The sequence below is a fragment of the Canis lupus genome, chromosome 20, assembly GCF_048164855.1.
Source record: "Canis lupus baileyi chromosome 20, mCanLup2.hap1, whole genome shotgun sequence".
Taxonomy (NCBI): Eukaryota; Metazoa; Chordata; class Mammalia; order Carnivora; family Canidae; genus Canis; species Canis lupus.
Genome location: NC_132857.1, coordinates 34,398,674 through 34,423,677, shown reverse-complemented (window position 1 = coordinate 34,423,677; position 25,004 = coordinate 34,398,674). Strand labels below are relative to the sequence as shown.

General features: G+C 55.3%; 1 protein-coding gene across 3 annotated transcripts in view; it reads left to right on the top strand.

Moving 5' to 3' along the window:
* The window catches only part of GLI2 (GLI family zinc finger 2), a 254,303-nt gene extending 229,753 nt beyond the window's left edge, over positions 1-24,550 (top strand). For all 3 annotated transcript variants that reach the window (XM_072788859.1, XM_072788861.1, XM_072788860.1), the window contains 9 exons: positions 554-755; positions 2,257-2,470; positions 3,771-3,893; positions 7,387-7,521; positions 10,789-10,938; positions 15,495-15,659; positions 16,845-17,126; positions 18,777-19,113; positions 20,340-24,550. In XM_072788859.1, the coding sequence (XP_072644960.1) occupies positions 554-755; positions 2,257-2,470; positions 3,771-3,893; positions 7,387-7,521; positions 10,789-10,938; positions 15,495-15,659; positions 16,845-17,126; positions 18,777-19,113; positions 20,340-22,726 (3,995 nt within the window). In that variant the 3' untranslated portion in view covers positions 22,727-24,550. The remainder of the gene's footprint in view (positions 1-553; positions 756-2,256; positions 2,471-3,770; positions 3,894-7,386; positions 7,522-10,788; positions 10,939-15,494; positions 15,660-16,844; positions 17,127-18,776; positions 19,114-20,339) is intronic.
* The last annotated feature ends 454 nt before the right edge of the window (positions 24,551-25,004 follow it).

The window sequence follows — 25,004 nt, the reverse complement described above, 5'->3', positions numbered from 1 at the left end:
AGGCACTAACACAGCAACCCTGCAGCCAGGGTAACCTGCCGCCTCCTTGGAGGAGGAGGACCTGTGGGGTCCAAGCAGCTCTGAGCAGACAGAAGGAAAGAAGGCGGGTGTCATGAGCCCAGGAAGAGCCGAGCACAGGCAAGGTGTGCTCAGCAGCCACTGGAGCTTTATACGGGCAGGCCCTTCATGAGCAGCCGCCAAGCTGCTCAACGCTTATGGTTTGCGTGTGGCTCCCGTGCCTGCTCGTTGCCAAACTGGCAGTAAAGGCGCTAATTTATGTTCATTGAGATATTCTCTCACCCAGGCCCTGAGCTGTGCTGCTCCCACCCTGACCACACCATGCGCAGGTCAATCCCATTCTGTAGACCAGCAAACTGGGTTTGAGAGAGCCTCGGCCCCTTGCCCAAGGGCCCCCAGCTGGAAAGCGGCAGAGCCACGATTCTCATTAGACCGTCCTCAAAGGCCCCTCCTGCCATCCCCCGCCTCCTAGTCCCCCTGCCCCGGTTCTGTCCCCCTGCAAGCCCAGTGACGCGTGGGGTGGCTGTCCCCACAGTGTCGCGTTTCTCCAGCCCACGGGTGACGCCCCGCCTGAGCCGCAAGCGGGCGCTGTCCATCTCCCCGCTCTCGGACGCCAGCCTGGACCTGCAGCGGATGATCCGGACCTCCCCCAACTCGCTGGTGGCCTACATCAACAACTCCCGCAGCAGCTCGGCTGCCAGCGGCTCCTACGGGCACCTGTCGGCAGGCACCCTCAGGTGAGCCCAGCCCGCGGGCAGGGGGCTGAGAATCCGGGGGCGGGCTGGGGGCCGTGGGGGGGGGTGTCCACACTTTCAACCCCAGGAGAGAGATGGGACTTGCAGCTGTGAATCAGCGTGCTTGCAACTGGTTCATGAATTCAAAACCAGTAACGAGGACATTGAAATGTGCCAGTGTTTGTCTGTCTTCGTGTGCTCGTTCAGCCCCCAAACGCACTTTCTGATGTGAAAAGCAACATTTACCAGGCCTGGCATGAGAGATTCCATCACGAAACCAAAGGTAGCTTTCTTTGTGTTTCTGTAGGTGTCGTGGCTGTTGGCTAGTGCTGGGGACCATGTGGAGTGTGATAGTGACTTGGGTCCCCCAGGTCTCTGGGCAGGCAGTGGGCCTCCCACTGTGGTCATAGCCTGGCACACCGGAACCTTGTGGATGCCATTCATCCTTGTGTCCCACCCCCTCCTCACCCCAAGCAGCCCATGGCTGTTTCAGGACTCGGACCCAACCACTTTGACTAAACTCATGTCCTCCCCACGATCCTCCTGAGAGAGGCCAGGATCTGTTAGGAATGTTGGGAGAGCCTGGCCCAAGGACCCAGGGATGGAAATGCTAACAAGTATGGGAGCTACCTTTTGCTTCATAAGCAATTACTCATAACCTCAGTGGTTTAAAGCAACAATAAGCTCTTCATCATCTCGCACTGTTTCTGGGGGTCAGGAATGTGAGACTGGCTTGGCTCTGGTGTCATGAGCCTGCACTGAAGACGTCAGCCAGGGCACCTGACTGACTTGGGACCTGAAGACTTGCCTGGGCCTGAGGGTCTGTTTCCAAGGTGGCTCACCCACATGGACGTCGGCAGGAGCCTTATTTCTCGTCACGGGGGCCTCTCTGTAAGGCTGCTTGACTGTCCTCCCAGCCTAGCAGCTGGCTCCCCTCCCCCACCCCCAGAGTGAGTGATGCAGGAGTGAGGGAGGAGGAAGCCACAAGCTACCTGTCGTATGGCTTAGGGTCGGAGGTCACCATCATTCCTTAGTATCCTATTCTAGAGGGTGGCCCATATGCAGATGACAGGAAGGGGCCTGGAAATGCAGTAGAGGTGAAAGAAGGGGGGACCATGTGAGCCGGAAGGCCCAGGCACCTTTCCTAGACAAAGGGGCATCAGAACCAGCCTCAGGGGCCCAGTGGGGGTGAGATAGTCTGGGAGTGATGGTGCAGGGTGCATCTCAGGCATCAGAGCATGAAGGGCTGGGATGTGGGGATGAGATGGAGCCTGGCTCCTCCTGGGGGTCAGCCTGCTGGAGTGAAGGCTGCATCTTGGGGCAAGGCCTGAGGGCGAGCTCAAAAGGGAAAGCCTGAGATAGCAGGCAGTAGGGAGCCACGGCTGGCTCTTGAGCAAGGTAAAGCTGTGCTGGCAGTGAGATGAGCTGCACTCCCCTCCCAATCCTTGGCAGGGTTTCCTCTGCCCCCCACCTCCATCCGTGACCTGTCTGCTCTTCTTTACAGCCCCGCCTTCACCTTCCCCCACCCCATCAACCCGGTGGCCTACCAGCAGATCCTGAGCCAGCAGAGGGGCCTGGGCTCTGCCTTTGGACACACTCCACCCTTGATCCAGCCCTCGCCCACCTTCCTGGCCCAGCAGCCCATGGCCCTCGCCTCGATCAATGCCACACCCACCCAGCTCAGCAGCAACAGCAACTGTCTGAGCGACGCCACCCAGGTAGATGGGTGCAGGGAGCACAGGGTGGGTCACCGGGCTCTTGGGACCCCATAAGGGCTGATCATTGCCATTTCACTCTGGGAACTTGTGGAGGGACTCTGGGCACAGGTCTGGCTGGTAGGATGTCTTCTGGACAGAGGTCGTGGGATCAAAAGGGCTGGATGCCCAGTCAGGAGACCTGGGCTGGGTCCTGACACCCTCACTTTACCTTGGCATGTGTCCAGCCAATAAGTTCTACGGTTGCCTATTTAATCAACGTAATGGGTAGACAGAGAAACGCTAGAAGTCCGAGTCTGGCGGACAGAGCACTCTGTACAGTTTAGTTTTAGAGCATAAGTGGACAAAAGGCCATCTTCTGTGACCTTTCCAGCAGACCTCTCAGTGGCAGGGCCTGCTAGCACAGTCCCTGGCACGTGGCAGGTGCCATTCCCGTTTGGTGAGTGAAGCCCCGTTTTGCTGATGAGGAAATGGAATAATAGAGAGAGTATTGGAGAATGGAGATGCACAGGCTTTGGCATCAGTCAGACTGTTTGGGACCCTGACTCGATGAGAGCTCTTTCAGCCCCGGCTAACACATGGGCCGAGTGGGGCCTGCCACCTAATTGGGTCATGGTGCTCATACATGAGCCTGTGTGCACGGAGCCCCGTGTGGACCTGGATCCTGGTTAGCATGAACGATGACAGTTCTTGAGATGGAGTGACTGCCCAGGCCAGTCACCTGGCAGGGCACAGCCCAGACGTGACTTCGTGCTGGGTGGGAGACGAGACTCCACCCTGTCCAGAAGAGCCCCTCTTCCAGGATGGCCTCCCTCCCCACACCGGGGCTCCAGGTGGCCACCTAGCACCTGCCCCTACACAGTGACTGTCAGCTCTTGTCATCACCCAATACTTTGGCTCTAGCCCCCTTCTCCTAAGGAACTAGGCCCTTCTTTCCTGCCCCCTGGGCTGGCCCAGCCCTGTTCTCCACAGACTCTGAGCTGCCCCCGCTATTACGCTTCAAGACCCCCTGCTCCAGTGGGCTGAGCAGTTGAGGCTGTTGGCACAGGAGTGATGGTGCCCAGCATTTTCCAAAGAGAGGGTTTCTTTCCATGCCCGTGGAGGTGGGGGCTTGGAAGGCTCTGGGCTCTCCCCAGCTGTGCCCCTGGCCAAAGGACCAAGTAGGAGGCCCAGCTCCTGAAACTCCAAACATACATGTTGGCCCAGTCTATGTGGGGAGGATCCTGGAGGTCAAGCCCAGACAAAACTCGGGGTGTCCTCACCCTGCCCCTGTGTGACGGGCTCTCCTGCACCCCTCCCTCAGAACAAGCCGAGCAGCGAGTCAGCTGTGAGCAGCACCGTCAACCCCATCGTCATTCATAAGCGCAGCAAGGTCAAGACAGAGGGCGAGGGCCTACGGCCGGCCTCCCCACTGACCCTGACGCAGGTAACCTGTTGGCTGTCCCAGTCGTCCTGCGGCCGGGTCGGCGGACCTGGGACCTCAGCCCTGGTGGTGACTGGATGAAAGGACAGTTGCCTGCATGAATGAGTGAATCAGAGAGTGCGGGCACACCGTGAACTGTGTCCCCAGCACCCTGCACATTACATGCTCATCAAACATGTGTCGCATGAAAGGATGGATGGATAGATGGATGGATGGATGGATGGATGGATGGATGGATGTCCAGGGCTGCAGCCATCTCCACCCCAGCACCTCACACGAACCTTGATCAGACTTGGTCGCTTGTGAATTCATAGCCTGAATGACTGTGGCTCCTGTCTGGTTGCCCCTCTCCCTGGAACTCCACCCTCCCACCTCGTGCCCGTCACTGCCACTTCACCCTTTCCTGACCCTCCTGGAGAACAGGACTCGCATCTGCCTCCCAGAGTCCACCTTAGCTTCTAGGTCATCTTGCCTATCGCCTACACTGCTCTGCAAGCTTTGGAGAGGTCACACTTGCAAGAAGTGCCTGATTTGACTCCATGTCACCAGGGTTTGCACAGGGACTGGTGTAAAGTAGCTATAAATTAGATTTTCTTTTCTTTTCTTTTTTTTTTTTAAGATTTTCTTTATTTGAGAGAGAGAGAGCAAGTGCATGCACTTGTGCAGGGGTGGTAGGGGAGAAACAGAGGGGAAGAGAGAGAGGGAAAGAGTCCCAAGGGGATCCCGTGCTGAGCGCAGAGCCTGATGTGGGGCTCGGTCTCATGACCCAGATCATCACCTGACCTGAAATCAAGAGTCAGATGCTCAACCAACTGAGCCACCCAGGAGCCCCGAAATAATATTTTCTAATGACTCGATGCACATTTGAGTCAGTGAGTGGCATGATGAGGAGAGACGGAAGGGAAGATGATTCTTGGCAGGAAGGTAAAGAATGGAGCCCAGGACTGGTCGGTTTTAGGGCTGAAACCCTGTGTAGGTCTCTTGGGAGATCCTGCCACCTATTCGGGCACTCTAAGACAGCAGGCAGAGACAGGCCCAGTCCTTGGGGCAAAGGCCTGCCCCGGGAAGGGCTTGGTGTGAGTGCTGACCCCCAGGTGAGCCTCCCACCCCCCAGGCCTCTTACAGTGCCATGGTCTCCATCTGTTACTACAGAATCACCAGCTTTGACACCAAGGATGCAGGGGACCTCCTGTCCCTGTCTCCCTACATCTGCCAGACCATCCTTTATCAAACCTGTAAACCATCGGGCATGCTCTGGGCACTTAATTTTTATGAAATATTGGGTCCTGTTATTGTCAGGCAAACAGAGGAGTTGGTGACAAATTCTTCCCCCCTCGCTGACGCCAAAGCAGCTCAGCATGATGCATGGTAGGCACGAGGTTGGCCATCATCGGGGGCCGTTGAAATTGATGAGGACGGCACATATCCAGGGGAGATAAACATGCTGTAGCCGCGAAGACAGGCGCTGAGCCCCCGGGAGCCCCTGCCCTACCCCTCTAACCCAGAAAGGCAGCACAAAGCCCTCCTTATTGCCCCACCTGGCACCTCACACGTGTCGTGCAAGGAAAGCCGTTTGTCACGAGAGGTTGTCACCGTGTCACTCAGTGTCCTGATTCAGTGACCTGGCTCATTTGCAAGGTGGATGGGCAGGCTTTCCCTTGGCAGGCAGTGCAGCATAATGAGCCCCCCCACTCTGCTTAAGCCCCCCGCACAGCGGGCGAGGATGACGCCTAGCTCCATCTGGAGGCCTGAGTGCACCCATCGCCCCTGTGCCATCTTCCACTCACACGTCCATCTGGCAGCTCGTTCGAGTCTTCTTAGAAATAAGCGGGAAATTAGGAGCAGCTTAGGAAACTACAAGTCTGTGTCCAGTTTTTGTGACAGTGTGGAGCAGGTGTAAAGGGGACCTCGCAGGCCTCCCGTTACTAAAGGTCCAGCGCTGTGCTTATAACGTGGGCCTTGTGCTGCCCGTGGACTTAGGATACCACATGTCATCCTTTGCCTTTGCAAGGCAAGTGCATTAATTAAAGTGCTCTGAGAAGCGGCCAAAAGCTCCCCTGAGTGTAGGAGCCCTTCGCAGCCCCAGTGGAAATTTGGGCAGGGCCTGAGTCTGCGGCCAGCCTGGGGAGCCGTGAGGCCCACGTCCCCACTCCCAGAAATGTACTCAGCATTAGTAATGAGGCTAGTGGACAAGCTGCAGCCTCCGCCTCGTGGTCTCTGGAGCCTATGGGGGCTGGGGCTCCCGATGGGGGGGCGGGGGGCTGTGTCCCTCTTAGTCTGAGCCCTAGATGTTTTCCCCAGAGGCTCTTTTGAAAGACAGAATATTCCTGCTGTTTTGTAGATAGCATGAAATGGTAAGCAGCTCGTTCTAACATCTGCTTCTTTGCCTGGCTTTGCTCCTGAACCTGCCTAGTGAGCCAGCAGCATACTAGGGAGTCCTTGACATCCTGCGGAGGTCCTCACTGGGCCTCCGTCCCAGCTGGGCACATCTGGGCCTCCATTTTTACCCCCACTCCCAGCCTGCCCCTGTGTCCCCTGACCAGCTCTGTGTCAGCATCAGCTGGGGCGGGGCTCCCCGGGGATAGATCTCAGGCTGTGGCTCTTCTGGGAGTGACAGGCTTCGTGCTCTTTGAAAGGAATTCTAGGCACCCAGTGTCGGGTGAAGGCCTGTCTTGGGGGCCTTTCCTTTGCCACCTTGAACAGGGCCCATGTGGGCCCCATCCTGATGGGGAGACGTGAGTGCAGATCTAGGCTGTCATGCACTCACTGAGTGCTCTACAGAGAGCAGGGTGGCCTCTCCCTGAACCCGTTTTCCTGGCTGTGCTGCACGAATACAGACGCCCACATCTCAGGGCTGTCACAGGGAAGACGAGGCGGTGGGAGAACATGGCACAGCACGTTCACTCCGCCCTGAGCCTGAACCGGAGCACGCTGTGTGTCCCAGGGACAAGGGAGCAGTGTGCGAGTAAGTTGTCTGAAGGACCAGGCCGGATGCACTCTGGCTGTCCTCTTGCCTCCACGCAGGAGCAGACCTCATACATACTATAAATAAAAACGCCCCATCCTGACCCCCTGGGGCCAACCCCAGCTCCCCCAGAGGAAACCGCACCAAATAAGCAAAAGTCACTGCCCTCTTTTCTCCTGTTCTTCCAAGTCAGTTGACCCAGGATGTGATGGGACACTTTGGTGATGACAAGCCAGCGCAAGAAAGGCAGGAGGGGCCTCGGGACAGCTGTGCGACAGGAGAGGGATGGGTCGGAGGGAGCCAGCTGAGGAAAGTGGCTGAGTGCATACATGTGCGTGTGTGTGTGTGTGTGCGTACATGCTTGCATGTATGCTTACGTGTGTGTGCATGTGCATGAATACATGAATCCGTGTCCACACCCGTGCCAGCCCAGGGTTCTCGGCATAGACTGCCTGGGACCAACAGTGACCTTTTGCCAGGGGACAGGTGGCTGAACATGACTCATGTGGGTATGCTCCCCTCCTCCCCCAGGAGCAGCTGGCTGACCTCAAGGAAGACCTGGACAGGGATGACTGTAAGCAGGAGGCTGAGGTGATCATCTACGAGACCAACTGCCACTGGGAAGACTGTACCAAGGAGTATGACACGCAGGAGCAGCTGGTGCATGTAAGCCTCAGAGCCCCAGCAGCCTGCCCCGGCCGGCAGAGCTTCCAGGCCCTCTACTGGAGAGAAGGGGCTGGAGGAGGCGGCTCCAGGAGATGCCTGGGCCACAGCCTCTGAGCGCTCTCCAAGTGGGAGGCATAATCACTTTTCTGGGCCCTGCCTGCTTCTAAAAGGGTGCTTACAAAGATATACATAGTAAAAGAGATTAAAACAAAAATAAATGAGAAGATCCAGGAGAAAGGAACAATAACATGAAGCCAAGAGTAGAATGTAAAAAACTAAGTGCTCTGAACTGTAATTCACAAAAATATCTCCGCCCCCCCCCGAGTTTCCTAGCAGCCAGTGCAAAAAGGGAAATAAGACCAGTCAAACCAGCCAGCATCTGCAAGATAATAACAAACCTGACCCTGAAGCCTGAAAGAAGTTCCTCCCATGAGGAAGGAATTAGTAATTTCCTCTGGGAGGCCATTCCCAGAGACCTAGCATACACAAGTGCAGACGGAGTGTGTACACCGTCTCAGGAGTGCTGCTTAAAAATGCCTGGAAACTGACAGGTCAGAACACCAGAGAGGCTGTGGGCCCTGGGTGCGCCTTTCAAGTCATGTCTCTTGGTCCCCACTCTGAATTCTTTGACAGCAGCATTCACATGATGGCAGTCAGGGGGTAACCCTTGAGGTGGCAAGAGCAGAGGCTTCACAGCTGGCTACACCACAGCTAGCCAAGTGGTTCCAAACAAGTAACTGAGCCTCCACGAGCCTCAGTGCTTTCTCCTGTGATGGCAAGTGAAGCCTGCCCCACAAGGGTGTGAGGGTTAGATTGTGAGGATACCCACCTAAGCACTTAGCAGATGGCATTTCATACATGGTGGTTCCCCTCGCTGTTCCCCACACCAGCCCTGAGCGGGTTTCTCTTCTCCACCCAGAAGAGAAATTAAGTTCAAGAATAACCCTTCCAGACAACCACACACACACACACACACACACACACACACACACACACACACAAAACCCCTGGGGGGAAGGAGGGCTTTTTAGCCCCAGCCTTCTGCCTCTGCCCAGGACTGTCCCTGCGGGCATAGGGGAGCGCCTCGGCTTGGCCCCAGAAAGAGAAGGCCCCAGTGAGAAGAGAGCCGGCCCCTCTGCCCAGCTGTGTCTTTCTCTCCGCTCCCTGGGAAGATGGATGGTGGCAGGCACACAGGCAAGCTGGAGCCCCCAGTCGATTATTAACAATTTGTTGCTAAGTAAACCAATAAGAAAAAAATGAAAGGCATTGTCAGGAAGCATTTTTATCATTTGAAAGGCTTTAAAAATGGAAAGTGAGGCTAATATGATAAGATTTCCCTGGAAGTTCAAAGCGCTGTAGATTTTACTTGCTCCCACGTTGACATTTGTATGCACAACAGCCGGGCATGCATCTCAGGGTGCGTGGGCCTGGTGGCTTTCTGTCTGTCTGGGTCGGGTGCTGCTAGGACCCGTGGGCTCAGCTTTTGGACAGCCCTAGAGCTTGCAGAAAGATCTATGGCAGCACCGTCTGGTAGAAAAGACCCCACCAGCCCCAAATGCCCTCCACGTGTGTAATTTTACATTAACCTGGGAGCACATTTTAAAAAGAGCAAAAGGAAATGGGTGAAATTAATTTGAATATTGTATTTTATGTAACCCAGTGTATCTGAAAGATGATCATTTTGATGTGTAATCAATACAAAACAAAATTATTGGGATAGTTTACATCCTCTTTTTTTTTTTTTTTTTTTTTTAATTTCTCCATTTCAGTAATAGCCCATCCCAGTTGGGACCAGCTGCATTTCAAGGGCTCTCAGGAGCCACAAGTGGTGAATGGAGGTTGTGACTCCATTCTGCATTGAGGGTGGTGGTGGTGGGTGGCAGACAGTGGAAGCTGGAAGAAGAGCCAAAAACAGAGAGAAGAAAGGCAATGGGGCAGGAGAGAACAGGCATCTGAGACCTGAGTGTTCCACCCTCCTGCCCCACCCTTTGGGGGGAAGCAAACCCAGCCCTGTCCCTACACAGACAGGACACGACCTTGAACCAAGAGGGAAATGAAAGAAGAAGGATGGGGCCCTGTTGGGGCACATGGAGGCTCCCTGGTTGCCTTTAGAGAGAAGCCCTAGACGGAGAGGAAGCATGTGAGGTCCAGTGTACTTTTCAGTCCACTGTGTGAGTGACTAATGCCACCTGTTCTCACTCCCCCAGATAAATTAGCAAACTCAAAGCCTAAGGACATAAAAGTCTGGAGGCCCCCGCACATCCTAAGCTCAGAGATAATACTACCCCTGCTCCAGTGCATTCCACAGCCTTCAGTGAAATAATCAAAGCAAGTGATTAAAATCCCAAGGGCCTGCTCAGGGCAGTGTGCTCGGTTCCCTGTGGCAGAAAGTGGCCCGTAGCTGTGGCCCGTTGCTCCATATCACGGGAGAAACTACTCGAGGTGGCACACCTATGATGAGCCCAGGGCAGGAGCTGGAAGGTGTGGGTGCCAGGACTGGGGAAGGTTAGCTCCACGTTCACACAGCTTGGGATGCGTCTGCGGCCCACTCCTCCAGGAAAGGCTCCTCGTCCCTGCCCCAGGATGCAGGGCTCCCACGGCTGTGCCTGGAGATCAGTTGTGCTGTCTTTGGCTGAGCTACCTTGCCTTCCTGGCCACTGTGTCCCACAGGCAGCCTCACACAGTGCCCAGAGCCCAGCATCAGAGCCCAATCGAGCTCCGCCCGCCCTGGCTGCCCAGGGCCCTGCCCAGGCCATGTTAACCATCTGGGCCTTGGTGAAAAGGGGCAGAGCCACCATCTCATAGGTTCCTGTCAAAAATAGAGATGAGGATGCCTTTATGTTTTCATTATGATTAAAAAATGCTATTCAGGAATTCCTGGGACAGCACGATAGGGACAAGCTTGGGAAAAGCTTCTCGTGCCCCAATCCTGTGCACAGCTGCCTCACTACAGTCAATTAGTGCCTACCGTTTGCACCCCAGGAGCATCATCATCATGACCAGAGCCTGGCGCCAAGCCTGGGGTGAGCATGATGCCCTTGCCCATCCTAGACAGTCACTTTGATCACTGACCAATTGGGAAATGCAGCTGAGACTAGTAGCGCACAGCAGGTCTGCAGTTACTGGCAGCTGATGAGAACTCATGAGGAGGTGTGGCCCAGCACGCAGGTGGTGGTCTCATGGGGGGGGGGGTGGCACACGCTGTAGGTGGGGTCTGCGGCGGGTCGGTGGCTGGGCTCACCGCTGATGTATGCTTGTTCCCGGCAGCACATCAACAACGAGCACATCCACGGGGAGAAGAAGGAGTTTGTGTGCCGCTGGCAGGCCTGCACACGGGAGCAGAAGCCCTTCAAGGCGCAGTACATGTTGGTGGTACACATGCGCCGACACACGGGCGAGAAGCCCCACAAGTGCACGGTGAGCGGACCTTCCCGCACGACCTTCCTCCCCACGATGTGCGGACGACAGCTGTGTTGGGGGGCCGGCGTGGGCTGTGTTGGGCATGGCTGACCACGGGGAGACCCGTGAACTGGAACTGGCCACAGCAGCATCACGGGGACCCACCTTCCCAACGTGTTGCCCCAAGTGCTCCTGCCCCGGGCCTTCTGCCTGTCTGGGGTTCTAGAGGCCCCACACCTGTCTGAGTCCCAGAACTCTGATGGACTCTGGACATGTGTGCATCTTGGTAACTGCCCACAGTGGGGATGCACTGGTGTCTGTGTAGTTGTGTTTGTGTGACCATGAGCCCCCACGGTAAAGCTATATCCCCGCTCCAGCTGGCTTGGCTGGTGGACCCCAGACAGGTGCCAGCTCAGTAGCACTCTGTAGTCTGGAGTCTGCCCCCCGGCCCCCACACAGAGAAAAGCATCAGTGGGGATTCACAGCTTGAGCCAAATCCCTTTGGTTGAATTTTTTTTTTGAAGTTTCTTTTTTTTATTGTACTTTAAAAAAAAATGTATTTATTCATGAGAAACACAGAGAGTGGCAGGGACATAGGCAAAGGGAGAAGCAGGCTGCTTGCGGGGAACCTAATGTGGAACTCGATCCCAGTACCCCGGGATCACACCCTGAGCCAGGGGCAGACACTCAACCACTGAGCCACCCAGGTGCTTCGAATTTCTTTTTTTTTTTTTTAAATGAAGGTAAGTGCACTTAGTTCTTTTTTTTTTTTAATTTTTATTTATTTATGATAGTCACACAGAGAGAGAGAGAGAGGCAGAGACACAGGCAGAGGGAGAAGCAGGCTCCATGCACCGGGAGCCCGACGTGGGATTCGACCCCGGGTCTCCAGGATCTCGCCCTGGGCCAAAGACAGGCGCCAAACCACTGCGCCACCCAGGGATCCCTTGAATTTCTTTTTTTAAAGTGAACACAAAAATAAGACCTTTCAGACAGGTTCCCTTGTGGTGTCAGCAAGGGCAAGACCTTTTCTTAACACGTACAACTCCCTTTTTAAAAGGACTGTCAGTGATACACTCACGTGGTTGCAGCCAAAGCCTCTGGGAACTCTCCATGAATTACCTTATTTTATAATTCTGAGATAGACATTTTGTTCTCATTTTAATATCTCTGGAATCGGGCTGTCTTAAAATTAGTGATGTCCGGGATTCATTTTTACATATATATGTGTGTGTGTATATATATATATATATATATATATATAGTTTTATAGGGTAGCTCTACCATTTAGGTCTTAAATCCATTTTGAGGCTACCTTTGTTGGCAAGTTTTTTTTTAATTAAGATAAAATTCATATGCCGTAAAGTTCACCCTTTAAAAAATGTACAAATCAGTGATATTCAGTATATTCATGATGTTGTGCAACCATCACCACTAGCTAATTTCAGAACACTGTCATCACCCCAAAAAGAACTCCCAGAGTGCTTGCAGTCACTCCCCGTCCTCTTTCCCTCTATTCCCTGGCAACCACTAATCTGCCTCTCCATCTCTATAAATTGCCCTGTTCCAGACGGTTCATAAAAATGGAATCACACGATGGTCAATGTTTGTGTCTGGCTTGGTTCACTCAGCATGTTTTCAAAGTTCATCCATGTCATAGCATGTCTCAATACTTCGTTTCTTTTTATGGCTAAGCACTAGTCCTTTGTATGGATAGATCCTAGTATTTTTACCCATTCATCAGTCGATGGATATTTGCCATGTCTTCATTTTTTCGGCTATTATGAAAAATACTGCTGTGAACGTTAACTGTACAAGTTTTTGTGTGGACCTGTGTTTTCTTTTCTCTTGTGTTTGTACCTAGAGTAGAATTGTTGGGCCATATGGTAACTCTGTGTTGAGCTTTTTTGGGGACCAGCCAGACAACTTTCCAAAAAGGCTGCACCATTTTACATTCCCACCAGCAATAATGTGAAGGCTCTGATTTCTCCACATCCTTGATAACACTTGCTAACTTGTCTTTTGATCACAGTCATCTCAGGGAACGTGAAGTGGCATCTCCTTTTGGTTTTGATTAGCGATTCCCTAATGACTGATGGTGTTGAGCATCTTTTCATGTACTTATTGATCGTTTGTATACCATCTTTGGAGAAATGTCGACTCAAATATTTTGCCCATTTTTAAATTGAGTTATTTGCCTTTACTGTTGAGTTGTAGTAGTTCTAAACCCTTATCAGATATATGACTTGCTAGTATTTTCTCGCATTCTGTGGGTTTTCTTTTCATTTTCTTGATAATTTCCTTTGAGGCACCAAAGTTTTTAATTTTGACGAGGTCCAATTTTTCAACTACTTGTGCTTTTGGTATCATATCTAAGAAACCATAGCCTAATCCCAGGTCACAAAGATTTACCCCTATGTTTTCTTCTTTGAGTTTTATAGTTTATAAGCTATGTAGTCATATTTACATATATATGTGTTTATATATAGATATATACATACACACACATAGTTTTATAGGGTAGCTCTACCATTTGTCTTAAGTCCATTTTGAGTCCATTTTGGTATATGGTGTGAGGTAGGGGTCCAGCTTCATTCTTTTTACATGTGGCTATCTAGTTGTCCTGATTCCATTTGGTTTTTTTTGTTGTTTTTTTTTTTAATTTTTATTTATTTATGATAGTCACACACAGAGAGAGAGAGGCAGAGACATAGGCAGAGGGAGAAGCAGGCTCCATGCACCGGTAGCCCGATGTGGGATTCGATCCCGGGTCTCCAGAATCATGCCCTGGGCCAAAGGCAGGCGCGCTAAACCGCTGCGCCACCCAGGGATCCCCTGATTCCATTTGTTGAAGAGACTGTTCTCTCCCCATCGAATGGCCTTAATGCCCTTGTCGAAAATCATCTGACCCTGAAATAGGAGTTTATTTCTAAACTCTTACTTCTAGTCCATTGATCTCTATGTCTGTCCTTATGGTAGCACCACACACAGTGTTGATTACTGTAGTTTTATAGTAAATTTTGAAATTAGGAGATGTCAGTCATCCAAATTTGTCCTCCTTTGGCAAGATTACTTTGGCTTCTCTGGGTCCTTTGCAGCAAGTTATTTTTGTGACATTCTGAGTGGTAGCAAACCATAGCCCTGTGGTATGAGCTGTGAGTTGTAGAAACAGATCAGTGTACCAAATATACTCAGTCAGACTGGTCAGCAATGAAGGGGAGCATGTGAAGAGCATGCCAGTTCCTACTGGGGTTTACGTGTCTTTCTGAGGGCAATTTTCATAGGAATGTTAGATACTGTTGCAGAATCCTGGGAATACGTGCAGAACCTCCTATAATGATCCATCCTTCCTTCCTCCCTCTCTCTCTGCCTCTCTGCCACTCTTGTTCCCCCTTTCCTTTCTTCTTTTCCAAAAATATTTCTTGAGGGCCAATTTTTTTTTTTCATCAGATACTAAATAATACTAGGGACACAAAAATGAACAAGCTCTAGGGAGGTACCTACTTTCTTGGAGCCCGTATCTTATGGGAAGACCAGTTAACAAAAAAATGACCAAGATAATTATAAATTGTGGTAGGAAAAATAAATAAATAAATAAATTGTGGTAGGAAATATGAAGAAAAATGGGTAGTCTTTTATATATATATATATTTTTTTTATTTAAATTCTATTTGCCAGCATATAACTCCCAGTGCTCATCTCATCATGCAAAAGGGTAGTCTTATGTTTAAGAATATAGAGCAATGCCCTTGGAGGAAATGACCAAAGAGATTGAGAGGGAGTGAGTCAGGCCAGGGCCAGGTTAAGGTTCTAGCCAGAGAGGACAGTGTGTGCAAAGGTCCCATGCCAGGAAGAACTTAGTAGGGCCAAGGTACTGAAAGGGGACCAGCATGCCCAAAGTGATGGTGAGGGTGGCCAGAGCACTCAAGTATTCAGAGGATATTTTATTTTATTTATTTATTTAAGTAGGCTCCATGTCCAGCATGGAGCCCAATGTGGGGCTTGAACTCACAACCCTGAGATCAAGATTTGGACGCCTGACTGAGCCACCCAGGTGCCTCTGGATTTTATTCTCTGCACATTTAAGCCACACAAACATTCTAATCAGGGAGTGGCACTGGAAACGGTTAAAAATCATATTTTCAAAGCATTTTTAATGATATGGGAAGAGGCTCACCATGTGCCGTTGATTTTAACAAATGGAATATGTAACTGAATACATGATAACGTTCTCAGTTTGGGTTTTTAAACATGTGGGGATGAACTACAAAGTTCTCAGAGAGAGACCTACTTGGAGGTTGGCAGTGTCTGTTGTTAGGCAGCTAGCCAGCAAATGGTTTTTGTTTCTCTTTTTGTGCTTTGCCATCTTTTGCAAGTTTTCTAGAGTGGTCCTGTATCATTTTATAATTAGGAAGCAAGGTGGACATTATTGTTTAAAATACATGCTCCTGGGTGTACCAGCAGAATGCAGCAGGCAAGGGGCCTGAGGATGGAGGCAGTGGGCCAGCCCCTGAGGTCAGGTTTCCTGTGTTGCACCTGGGACACCCTCACTGACTGAACTCCCCTCTTTCCAGTTCGAGGGCTGCTCTAAGGCCTACTCTCGCCTGGAAAACCTGAAGACACACCTGCGGTCTCACACTGGGGAGAAGCCATACGTGTGTGAGCACGAGGGTTGCAACAAGGCCTTCTCCAACGCCTCAGACCGTGCCAAGCACCAGAACCGCACCCACTCCAACGAGGTACCCCAGCCAGGGTGTGCACAGTGCGTGCTCACGGGGCCCCTAGACATCTAGTGGCCATTGGGTAGCTAGATGTCTGACACCCTCGCCCCATCCCCAACCTGCAATCTGAGCTCAGCACACATGGGCAGGGCCCTGACCCTCCACCCTGGGCAGCTGGCAGTGACATGCTGTAGCTGCTAATGCTGTCTGACCACTGTAGCTGTCAACCCCACCACCACCACCGCTGATAGGGCACAGAGCGGCCTTTGTCTCCCCAGGTAGCCCGAGCCCCCTGGCAGGGCTGACAGCCCAGGGAGAGAAGTCTAGCTGCACCTGCCTCCCTGTCCAGGCGCAGCCACTCAACTGCATTTACTCGGGCAGACTCAGGAAGGAACATTTCTAAAAGCTAGACACATTTTGGATCCCAAAAGGATTTCCTCCAATGCTTGTCAGAAATCAGAGGAATTCCCAAAGGAATCTAAACTCCTTAGGGTCTCTACAGACAAGAGCTGGCCTTGGAAAGTGCTGTGCTTGTCTGTGTGTGTGTGTGTGTGTGTGTGTGCACGAGTACATGGATGTGGATGTATGTATGTATAATGTGGGTCTGTGTGGATGCGTGTTTGTAGGATGTGTGTGCATGTGGGTGTTTATGCATGGCACCCATGTGCGTGTGTGTGTGGACCATGTATCTGCATGGACATGTGCGTGTGAATGTGTGTAAGGGGTTCGGAGGAGTCTGTCTACATGTAGATGTGGGGCATAATATGTGTGCATGTGTGTGTGTGTCTGAGCTCAGGACTGAGGTTCAGAAACTGGGTTTTCATCCCATTCCTGAGTGACACTGAACCAGTTTCTCTGCCTCTGTGAACCTGTTTTTCCTCATCAGAGAGATCAGGGTTTTAATGCTGTCTCTTGGGTATCACAAAGTAATACACTCCTACTGATAACAAAAACCCCAGTGCCCTGGTCCCGGGGCAGGCGGCATTGCAATTGCACCATCTCTGTCCCCACCCCTGCATAGTCTCTGATCTGTGTCCCCAGCTGTGATGAGGGCTTCCTCAGCCAGGTGCTTACCTGCATGAAAAGATGGCAAATCAGATGGGTGGGACCAAGCTCCTGCAGGCCTGGGGCTGGCATGGCTTCAGTAGAACGAGGAGTGCTCCCACTCAGAGTCTCATCACACAGGCCTGCTTCTCTTCCCAGAAACCCTACATCTGCAAGATCCCAGGCTGCACCAAGCGATACACAGACCCCAGCTCTCTGCGGAAGCATGTGAAAACGGTACATGGCCCAGATGCCCATGTCACCAAGAAGCAGCGCAACGACGTGCACCTCCGAACGCCCCTGCTCAAGGAGAATGGGGACAATGAGGCCAGTGCCGAGCCCGGCGGCCGGGGCTCTGAGGAGAGTGCCGAGGCCAGCAGCACCAGCCAGGCCGTGGAGGACTGCCTGCACATCAAAGCCATCAAGACCGAGAGCTCCGGGGTAAGCAGAGCTGGGCAGTGGAGGCCCTGGTGCATGCCTTCCACCCCCACCCCCACGCAGGAGATGGAGTCCAGCAGCATGAAGGTCCAGAGACCCGACTGCAGCCATGGGTTCTCCCCCGGGGTCCCCCCCTCTAAGTGCACAATGATATCCTCTTTTCTCCAGCTTGACTTTCCTCCCTTCACTGCCTCAGGCCTCTCATAGAAAACTTGTCTCATGCCAGGTCCCATTCTGGCGGGCAGGGCCACAGGCAGCCGGGATGCCTGCCCCCAAGTGGTCCATCTGTGGGTGGTTCCTGGGGTCTGCCTTTGCAACCAGCACCCGAGCTACGGATGGTCCCCTCCCCTCTGTCCTGTCTCTGCGTTCTTGCCCCTGTGGCCTCCACTCCTTTTGTTCTAACCACCTGTTCTTTGTCTCTGCCTCTTTTTCTCGACTGTACCTCCCCTAAGGATAGACGGTACTGAGGTGAGCAGAGAAGCCCGGTTGGGGTGTGGGCGGGCTGGCATGATGAGGGCGGGCTGGGGTGCGTGTCCATGGCTGCTGCCTGGGCGCAGACTGACCTGTTAATCCAGGCCCCTCAGGAGCCTGGTAAGGCGGGTTTGGATAGATAGATGCCAGGCCCTGCAGGGAGAACCCCTGGGATGGATAAAGGCTGGCAGCAGGAGTCGAGCTGGCAGGTATAGGAGTCAACTATGGAGACCAAGCCTCCACAAAGGCAGGGCTGATGGAGGTGTGAGTTCAGGCCACAGAGGCGGGGAAGGGCCAGCTGACAGAGGGTCTTGAATGTCATGGTAAGAAATGCAGGTTATGCCACTGGCAGAAGGGAGCACCGTAAGTTCCTGGGGGAAAAGTCTGGAATCCGGGGCCATGTGGCCTAAGAATGAGCCCACAGGTGCTATATCTGAAGTGAACCTCAGCCGGGCTCAGATCCCAGGTCCCAGTGGAGATAGCTCAGGTTCTGTGGAGGCCTGCATTGTACACAGGTGCCATGAATCCTCTGCCCCCCTCCACATCGACTCAGAGGGAGGACTGGTTTGGGGTGGCCATTCAGGCAAGGGCTTGCATCCAGCAGGTCCATCCTCCCTGGTCTTCCTTGCCCTTTCCCACAACCTACCCTAGGCCTGTTGAGAAGGCATCAGGTCAGCAGGCCTCCACTGCTCCTTGTTCCATCATATGGCACATCCCTGTTGTTGGAGAACTCTGAGGTCTCCATCAGTTGCACCACTGATGTCAATGTCACACACCTGTGGCAGCCTCTGTGGGGCACAGCGTCAAAGTGTCCACACACTGAAAGCTCAGCATGCAGAGCTCTGGCCCAGACGTGGGCTGGGAGAAACAAAGAGCAGGAGGAAGGGTAATGTGGGGCTGTCCATTCCCGGGTGCCCTCTGCCTACCAGATGCTTTCCATCCAGCCACTGACCCCATCCCAGAAGCAGTTCAGGTCCATCTTCTAGTTGGGGAAGCTGAGGTTCAGAGACATGAGGTGGCTGGGCCACCTTCTACAAACAGACAGTGATGCTTGGAAGCACCTCTGCATGGCAGCCTCCTTCCTGGGTGTGCAAGGGCACAGTGTGTGTGTGGGCATGGGCGCCGGGCCGGGTGGATTCTCGCACCCTCTGAGTCTGCGCCTTCTCACCACATTCCCTGTAGCTGTGTCAGTCCAGCCCCGGGGCCCAGTCGTCCTGCAGCAGTGAGCCCTCGCCCCTGGGCAGTGCCCCCAACAACGACAGCGGCGTGGAGATGCCGGGGACAGGGCCCGGGAGCCTGGGAGACCTGACGGCTCTGGATGACACGCCCCCGGGGGCCGATACCTCAGCCCTGGCCGCTCCCTCTGCTGGTGGCCTGCAGCTGCGCAAACATATGACCGCCATGCACCGGTTCGAGCAGCTCAAGAAAGAGAAGCTCAAGTCGCTCAAGGATTCCTGCTCCTGGGCCGGGCCAGCTCCACACACCCGGAACACCAAGCTGCCTCCTCTCCCGGGAAGTGGTAAGCGGAGGCTCTGGGTGTGCGGGCGGGGGGGCGGGAGAGGGCCTGGGGCCAGCACCCACTAGGTTCACCTCCATCAAGCACCAGGTGCCATCTCACCGGATGCCGACTATAGGATAGATCTTACCAGCCTATTGCACAGATAAGGAAAGTGAGGCTCGGAGAGGTGAAAGTGTGCCACTCAGATCAATGGCAGAGCTGAGACTCCGCCCTGGCCTGAGCGGCTCCAAAGCCATTGCTCCTTCAGCTACAGCAGGCATCTGCTCTGGGCCCTAGGGGGGGAGAGCAGTATAATCCCAGGCCCTCTGGCTAGAGGGCCATGGCATGAGCTGCACACTGGACTGGGGAAGGAGCCAGGGAGCAAGGACAGAGCTCAGGGTGGAGCTGTGCAGAGGAGGGAGAAAGAACATCAGCTGGGGAAGGAGAGGACTTTATGCAGAAGACAGCCTCAGGAGGTGCTGGCCGGGCTTTGAGATGCAGCGTGTCCTCAGGAGCATTTCCTGAGTGCTGACCCTGTGCCAGGCAGTGAGCTGGGCACCAGACACCCCCGCTGCCCTCCAGGGACTGACAGCCAGTGTGGTGGATGCTGAGATGCACCACCCAGGTCTCCCTCGAAGGGAGGATTTGTTGCCACAGCTGTTGAGGGAACTGCTGGCAAGTGGCCTTCAACTCTCAGCCTCCTGCAGAAATCGCCTGGGTTACAGACAGCTGCCTTGCCCGAGGTCACCCCTTCCCAGGGTGGCCCCCATCCAATGACTGCAAAAGTGTAAGGCCGTGCAAGCCCCAGAGCTCCCTGTGACCTCAGCTGTCGTTGCGCCTGCGTGGCCACGTCCTTCTCCCCGCCCCCATCCTGGGGCCCTTCCTCCCTTCCATGGGTGTGCATCTCAGGGGGGGCTGCCTGTAGGCACCTGGGGAACGGGCTTGGGCACAGCCATGTCCAGATGGTGAGGTGCAGGGAAGCTGTGGCCAGGGTCCTCCCGGCTCCTCCTCTCCTGCTCTCAATAGCCTCCTCCTATAGAGAGGCACGATTTTTCTGGAGCCGGAGAAACTGAGGATCCGACAGAGAGAGGATTCGGGGCAGCTGAGGTTGGAACCAGGCCTCCTGCGCCCCGCGGGGCCATCCCTGAGCCGCTCGCGTCCCGCTCCCCACCGCGCCTGTCCGCTGGGCGCACCCGCTGCGCCCCCCCCCCCGCCCCGCCCGCACTGACCCCCCTCCTCTCCCGCAGGCTCCGTCCTGGAGAACCTGGGCAGCGGCGCGGGCGGCGGGCCGGCGGGGCTGCTGCCCACCGCGCGGCTGTGCGAGCTGCCCGCGGGCGAGGTGACCGTGCTGGGCCACCTGCAGGAGCGCCGCGACAGCTCCACCAGCACCGTCAGCTCGGCCTACACCGTGAGCCGCCGCTCCTCCGGCATCTCCCCCTACTTCTCCAGCCGCCGCTCCAGCGAGGCGTCGCCCCTGGGCGCCGGGCGCGCGCACAACGCCAGCTCGGCCGACTCCTACGACCCCATCTCCACCGACGCGTCGCGGCGCTCCAGCGAGGCCAGCCAGTGCAGCGGCGGAGGGGGCGGCGGGGGCGGCGGGGCGGCGGGGCCGCTCAGCCTCACCCCCGCGCAGCAGTACAGCCTGCGGGCCAGGTACGCCGCTGCCACCGGCGGGCCGCCCCCCACCCCGCTGCCCGGCCTGCGCGCCCGCCCCGCGCCGCCCGGCCCCGGCCCCGGCCCCGGCCCCTGCCCCTGCCCGCGCGCGCTGGGGCCCCGGCGGGGCAGCGACGGCCCGGCCCACGGCCACGCGGGGCCCGCGCCCGCCTTCCCCCACGAGGCCCCGGGCGGCGCGCGGCGGGCCAGCGACCCGGTGAGGCGGCCCGACGGGCTGGCGGGCGCGCGGGTGCAGCGCTTCCACAGCGCCCACGACGTGAGCCCCGCGCGCCGCGCCTTCTCCCCGCGGCCGCCCGGCATCAGCGAGCACGTGGCCCTGGAGGCCTTGGCGGCGGCGGGCGCGGGGCCCGAGGTCGGCCTGGGGCTGCCCGACGACGACCTGGTGCTGCCCGACGACGTGGTGCAGTACATCAGGGCGCACGCCGGCGGCGCCTTGGACGGCGGCCCCGCTCAGGCCTGCGCCCCCGAGAGCTCCTGCTTCTCCGAGCCCCCGAGACCGCCCAGCCCGGGGCTCCACGGCCAGCGCAGGTTGGGGCCCGCCGACCCCAGCGTGGGCCCCGCGGCCCCCGCGCTCGCGCTCGGCGGCTGCCAGCTGGGCTACGGGCCCCCCGCGGGCCCCAACAAGAGCAGCATGCCCGTGCAGTGGAACGAGGTGAGCTCCGGCACCGTGGACGCCCTGGCCAGCCAGGTGAAGCCTTCCGCCTTCCCACAGGGCAACCTGGCCGTGGTGCAGCAGAAGCCGGCCTTCGGCCAGTACCCGGGCTACAGTCCCCAAGGCCTGCACCTGAGCCCAGGGGCCCTGGACAACGCGCAGGCACACTTTCCGCCCTGCGCGGGAGGCCCCTCCGTGCAGAGGATAAATTACATGCAGCAGCTGCGGCAGCCAGGGACAGGTGGTCAGGGTCCCAGTATGACCGCCACCTCCGGCCCCCACGCCAACTATGGCCAGGGCCACCACCCCCAGCTGAGCCCCAGTACCATGGGTGGGGCCCTGAACCAGTACCCTCCATCCTGCAGCAACGTGGCCGCCAAGCCGGTCCACCTGGGGCACCCCCAGCAAATGGAAGTGGCTCCCGAAGCCACCATGCTGGGCAGCAACCGCAGGGAACTCGGAATCACCGGTTCAGCCCTGGCCGGGATGCCACCGCTTCACTCCACCCAGAGCTACCCGCAGCAGGGCCATCACCTGGCGACCCCCATGAGCCAGGAGGGCTACCGCCAGGGCCCCAGCCTTCTGCCTTCCCAGCAGCCTGGCTTCATGGAGCCCCAGCAGGGCACCGTGGGGGTGTCCGGGTCAAGCTTTGGCCTGGTGCAACCCCGGCCACCTGCTGAGCCCAGCCCTGCCGGCTGCCATCGCGGGGTGCGCGCGGGGCTGCAGCTGGCCTACGCCAGGGCCACCGGCCATGCCGTGGCTGCTGTCTCGGCCAACCAGGAGATGGTAGATGTGCCCAAGGGAGCGATGGGCAACGTGGGGGCCCGGCCTCCTCAGCCACCCCCACAGGACACGGGTGGGGCCCAGGACCACAGCATGCTCTACTACTACGGCCAGATCCACATGTACGAACAGAACGGAGGCCTGGAGAATCACGTGGGCTGCCAGGTCATGCGGCCCCAGCCGCCGCAGCCACAGGCCTGCCCAGACAGCGTCCAGCCCCAGCCCTTGCCCTCGCCGGGGGTCAACCAGGTGTCCAGCACGGTGGACTCCCAGCTCCTGGAGGCTCCCCAGATTGATTTCGATGCCATCATGGACGATGGCGATCACTCGAGCTTGCTCTCAGGCGCCCTGAGTCCCAGCCTCCTCCACAGCCTCTCCCAGAACTCCTCCTGCCTCACCACCCCCCGGAACTCCCTGACTCTGCCCTCCATCCCCACGGGCATCAGCAACATGGCCGTTGGGGACATGAGCTCCATGCTCACCAGCCTGGCCGAGGAGAGCAAGTTCCTGAACATGATGACCTAAGGCCCTGGCCCCTGGCGCCCAGTGGACTCGGAGGAGCCCTCATTTCCCAGAGCGTGGGGGTTTTTGCCAATGTTGTCTTTTTCCAAAAAAAGGATTTAAAGGTCTGAGGGCATTTTGCTAATGGCTGGTTCAGACCACAGATGCTTTAAGGGCAGGTTTGTGTGCATCCTGTCTGGTCTTCTTTTGAGTTATTTTTTGGAACGCTGGGAAAGGCAAGGTAGGAACGAAAGACTCTTTTGCACAGTGCTTCCCAGTTTTCGGTGTTTCTAGGACCAAATTGTTCTGGCTTCTTCACCTCTGTCATTTGGCTAATGAGGGATTCCGTTGGCCAAAGGCTTTCCAAGTACACGAGGAAAGAGTGTAGAGGGAACCCCACATTTGGGTTTGAATCTGAAAGCCATACTGGATATTCTAATCCAGGAGGATAAGCTTCTCCTTCCCATACTTCCAAGGTAAAAGAATCCCTGGCCCACCAGAATTCTCCTAGGAAGCTTTCTTCTCGAAGCCTCTGACATCCTCGTGCCACAGAGGAAGCAAAAAGATTTTTGCCTGGATGATTTGGAAGCACATCCCGATTCCAGGTTTTGGTAGAGCCGGCATGTCGACCCCCACAAAGCCGAGCCTGCAGCTGGCAGACTGGCCAAGTGTATGTGAATGAGTAAAGTATGGAAGTGTCGCCAGAAAAGGGAAAGGAAAATTGTAGTACTCGGGGGGCAAGCCCAGAGCTGCCCTGGCCTCTCCAGACCGTGTTTACAGTGTTCGTGCATGTCGAATGTAGCCCTTCCTGGAAAGAACGCTTACTTCTAAATACCTCGGGGCTGCTGGAGCTGCTGGGGGTCAGGGATGGACCCAGGTGAGCCAAAGCCTGGCACGGGGCCTCAAGAAAGTGGGAAGAGCACCAAGGGCCCAGCCTCAGGCCACCCGGGAGATCTCCCAGAAGAAGAGGAAGTCGTATGTTTACCCAATCCTGTTTCTCCAGTGCACTGTCCACCCACTTTACCCTGGAAACGCCCAGGACATGACAGCAGCCTCTGCCCAGGCTCCCCCAAGGCTGTGCTGTCCGCTCACCCGCAGCCCAGCCGTCTGTGCCAAGGCGCAACATGCAGTCCCGGGATCTCTGGGATTCCCTCCTCTCTGTCCTCCTGTTCATTTTGCAAAGTACAATGACATGCATGGTGTCTTTGGTGGGGGTGGGAGGGTGACGGGGTTGATTCTTGGGACTCTGAGGGACCATCAACTGAATTTTCCTGTTCCGTGTGACCAAGCACCACCCGGAAATGCAGTTCGGAACTGGCATCAGAAGACATCATTCCTGAACGTACTGTCGGGTGAATTGATGCCTCCTCCCCACCATGTGCGCACAAGCACACACACACACACACACACACACACACACATGCACCCCACACCTTCCCCATGTAGAATTTGTGGCGACCTTGCCAAATCCAACCTCACCGCTATGAGCCTGGCCTCAACCAGGGACAAGGCCAAAGCCCTACCCGGGCCCTCTGCATCTCAGAACACCAGATGCTTTGTTAGGGTCCAGCAACAAAGCCAACGCCAGATAACAGCCCTGGGATGCCTCCAAGGGTCTGGGCTCTGTGGCGGTGACCGTTCGCTCCCTGAGCTAGGATTTCGCTAGCCATTCCCAGCCTGTGTATAGTCTGTACAGAAGGCATCATCCCTGAAAATACCGTAGGTGAATCAGCCAGCCAAATTTATATCTCCAAAATATTTAGCTTTTTCTACATGCTATGAATTGAGATGACACGCTCAACTTGTAAATAAGTCTTTTTGTACATTAAAAAAGTAATTTTTTCATAATTTATTTTGTCTGTCTGCTTCTTCCTTGACAGTAGTTAATGAGAACCTGGGCAGTAAATTTGGTGCATTTGAACAGAAACTAGGCTGTATTTTTTCACAACAGTGTCAGAATTGACTGTCCCGCCTCCGCCAAGAAATGGTGAATGCTAAGGCATTTACTGGCTGCTTGCTTGTTGTCTCTGGGGGTGAGGGGAGGGCAGGGTTTGACGATTTACAGTGCATATTGGGCTGTTCTTCCAGTGAGCTGATGTGAAAATCTAAGTTGGTTTGCCGAAAACCATGTGTACCAGATCCCGGTAGCTTCCCGGGCAATCCTCAGGTCAGGATTCCTTCTCTAATGGGTATTTTGGTGAGCACTTTTGAGTCAGGGTTGGGGGCAGGGAAGATGATAGGCCCCTGTGCTCTGGTGCTGGCGAAAGGAGAAAGGGCAGGCAGGTGGAGCCCCACGATACCC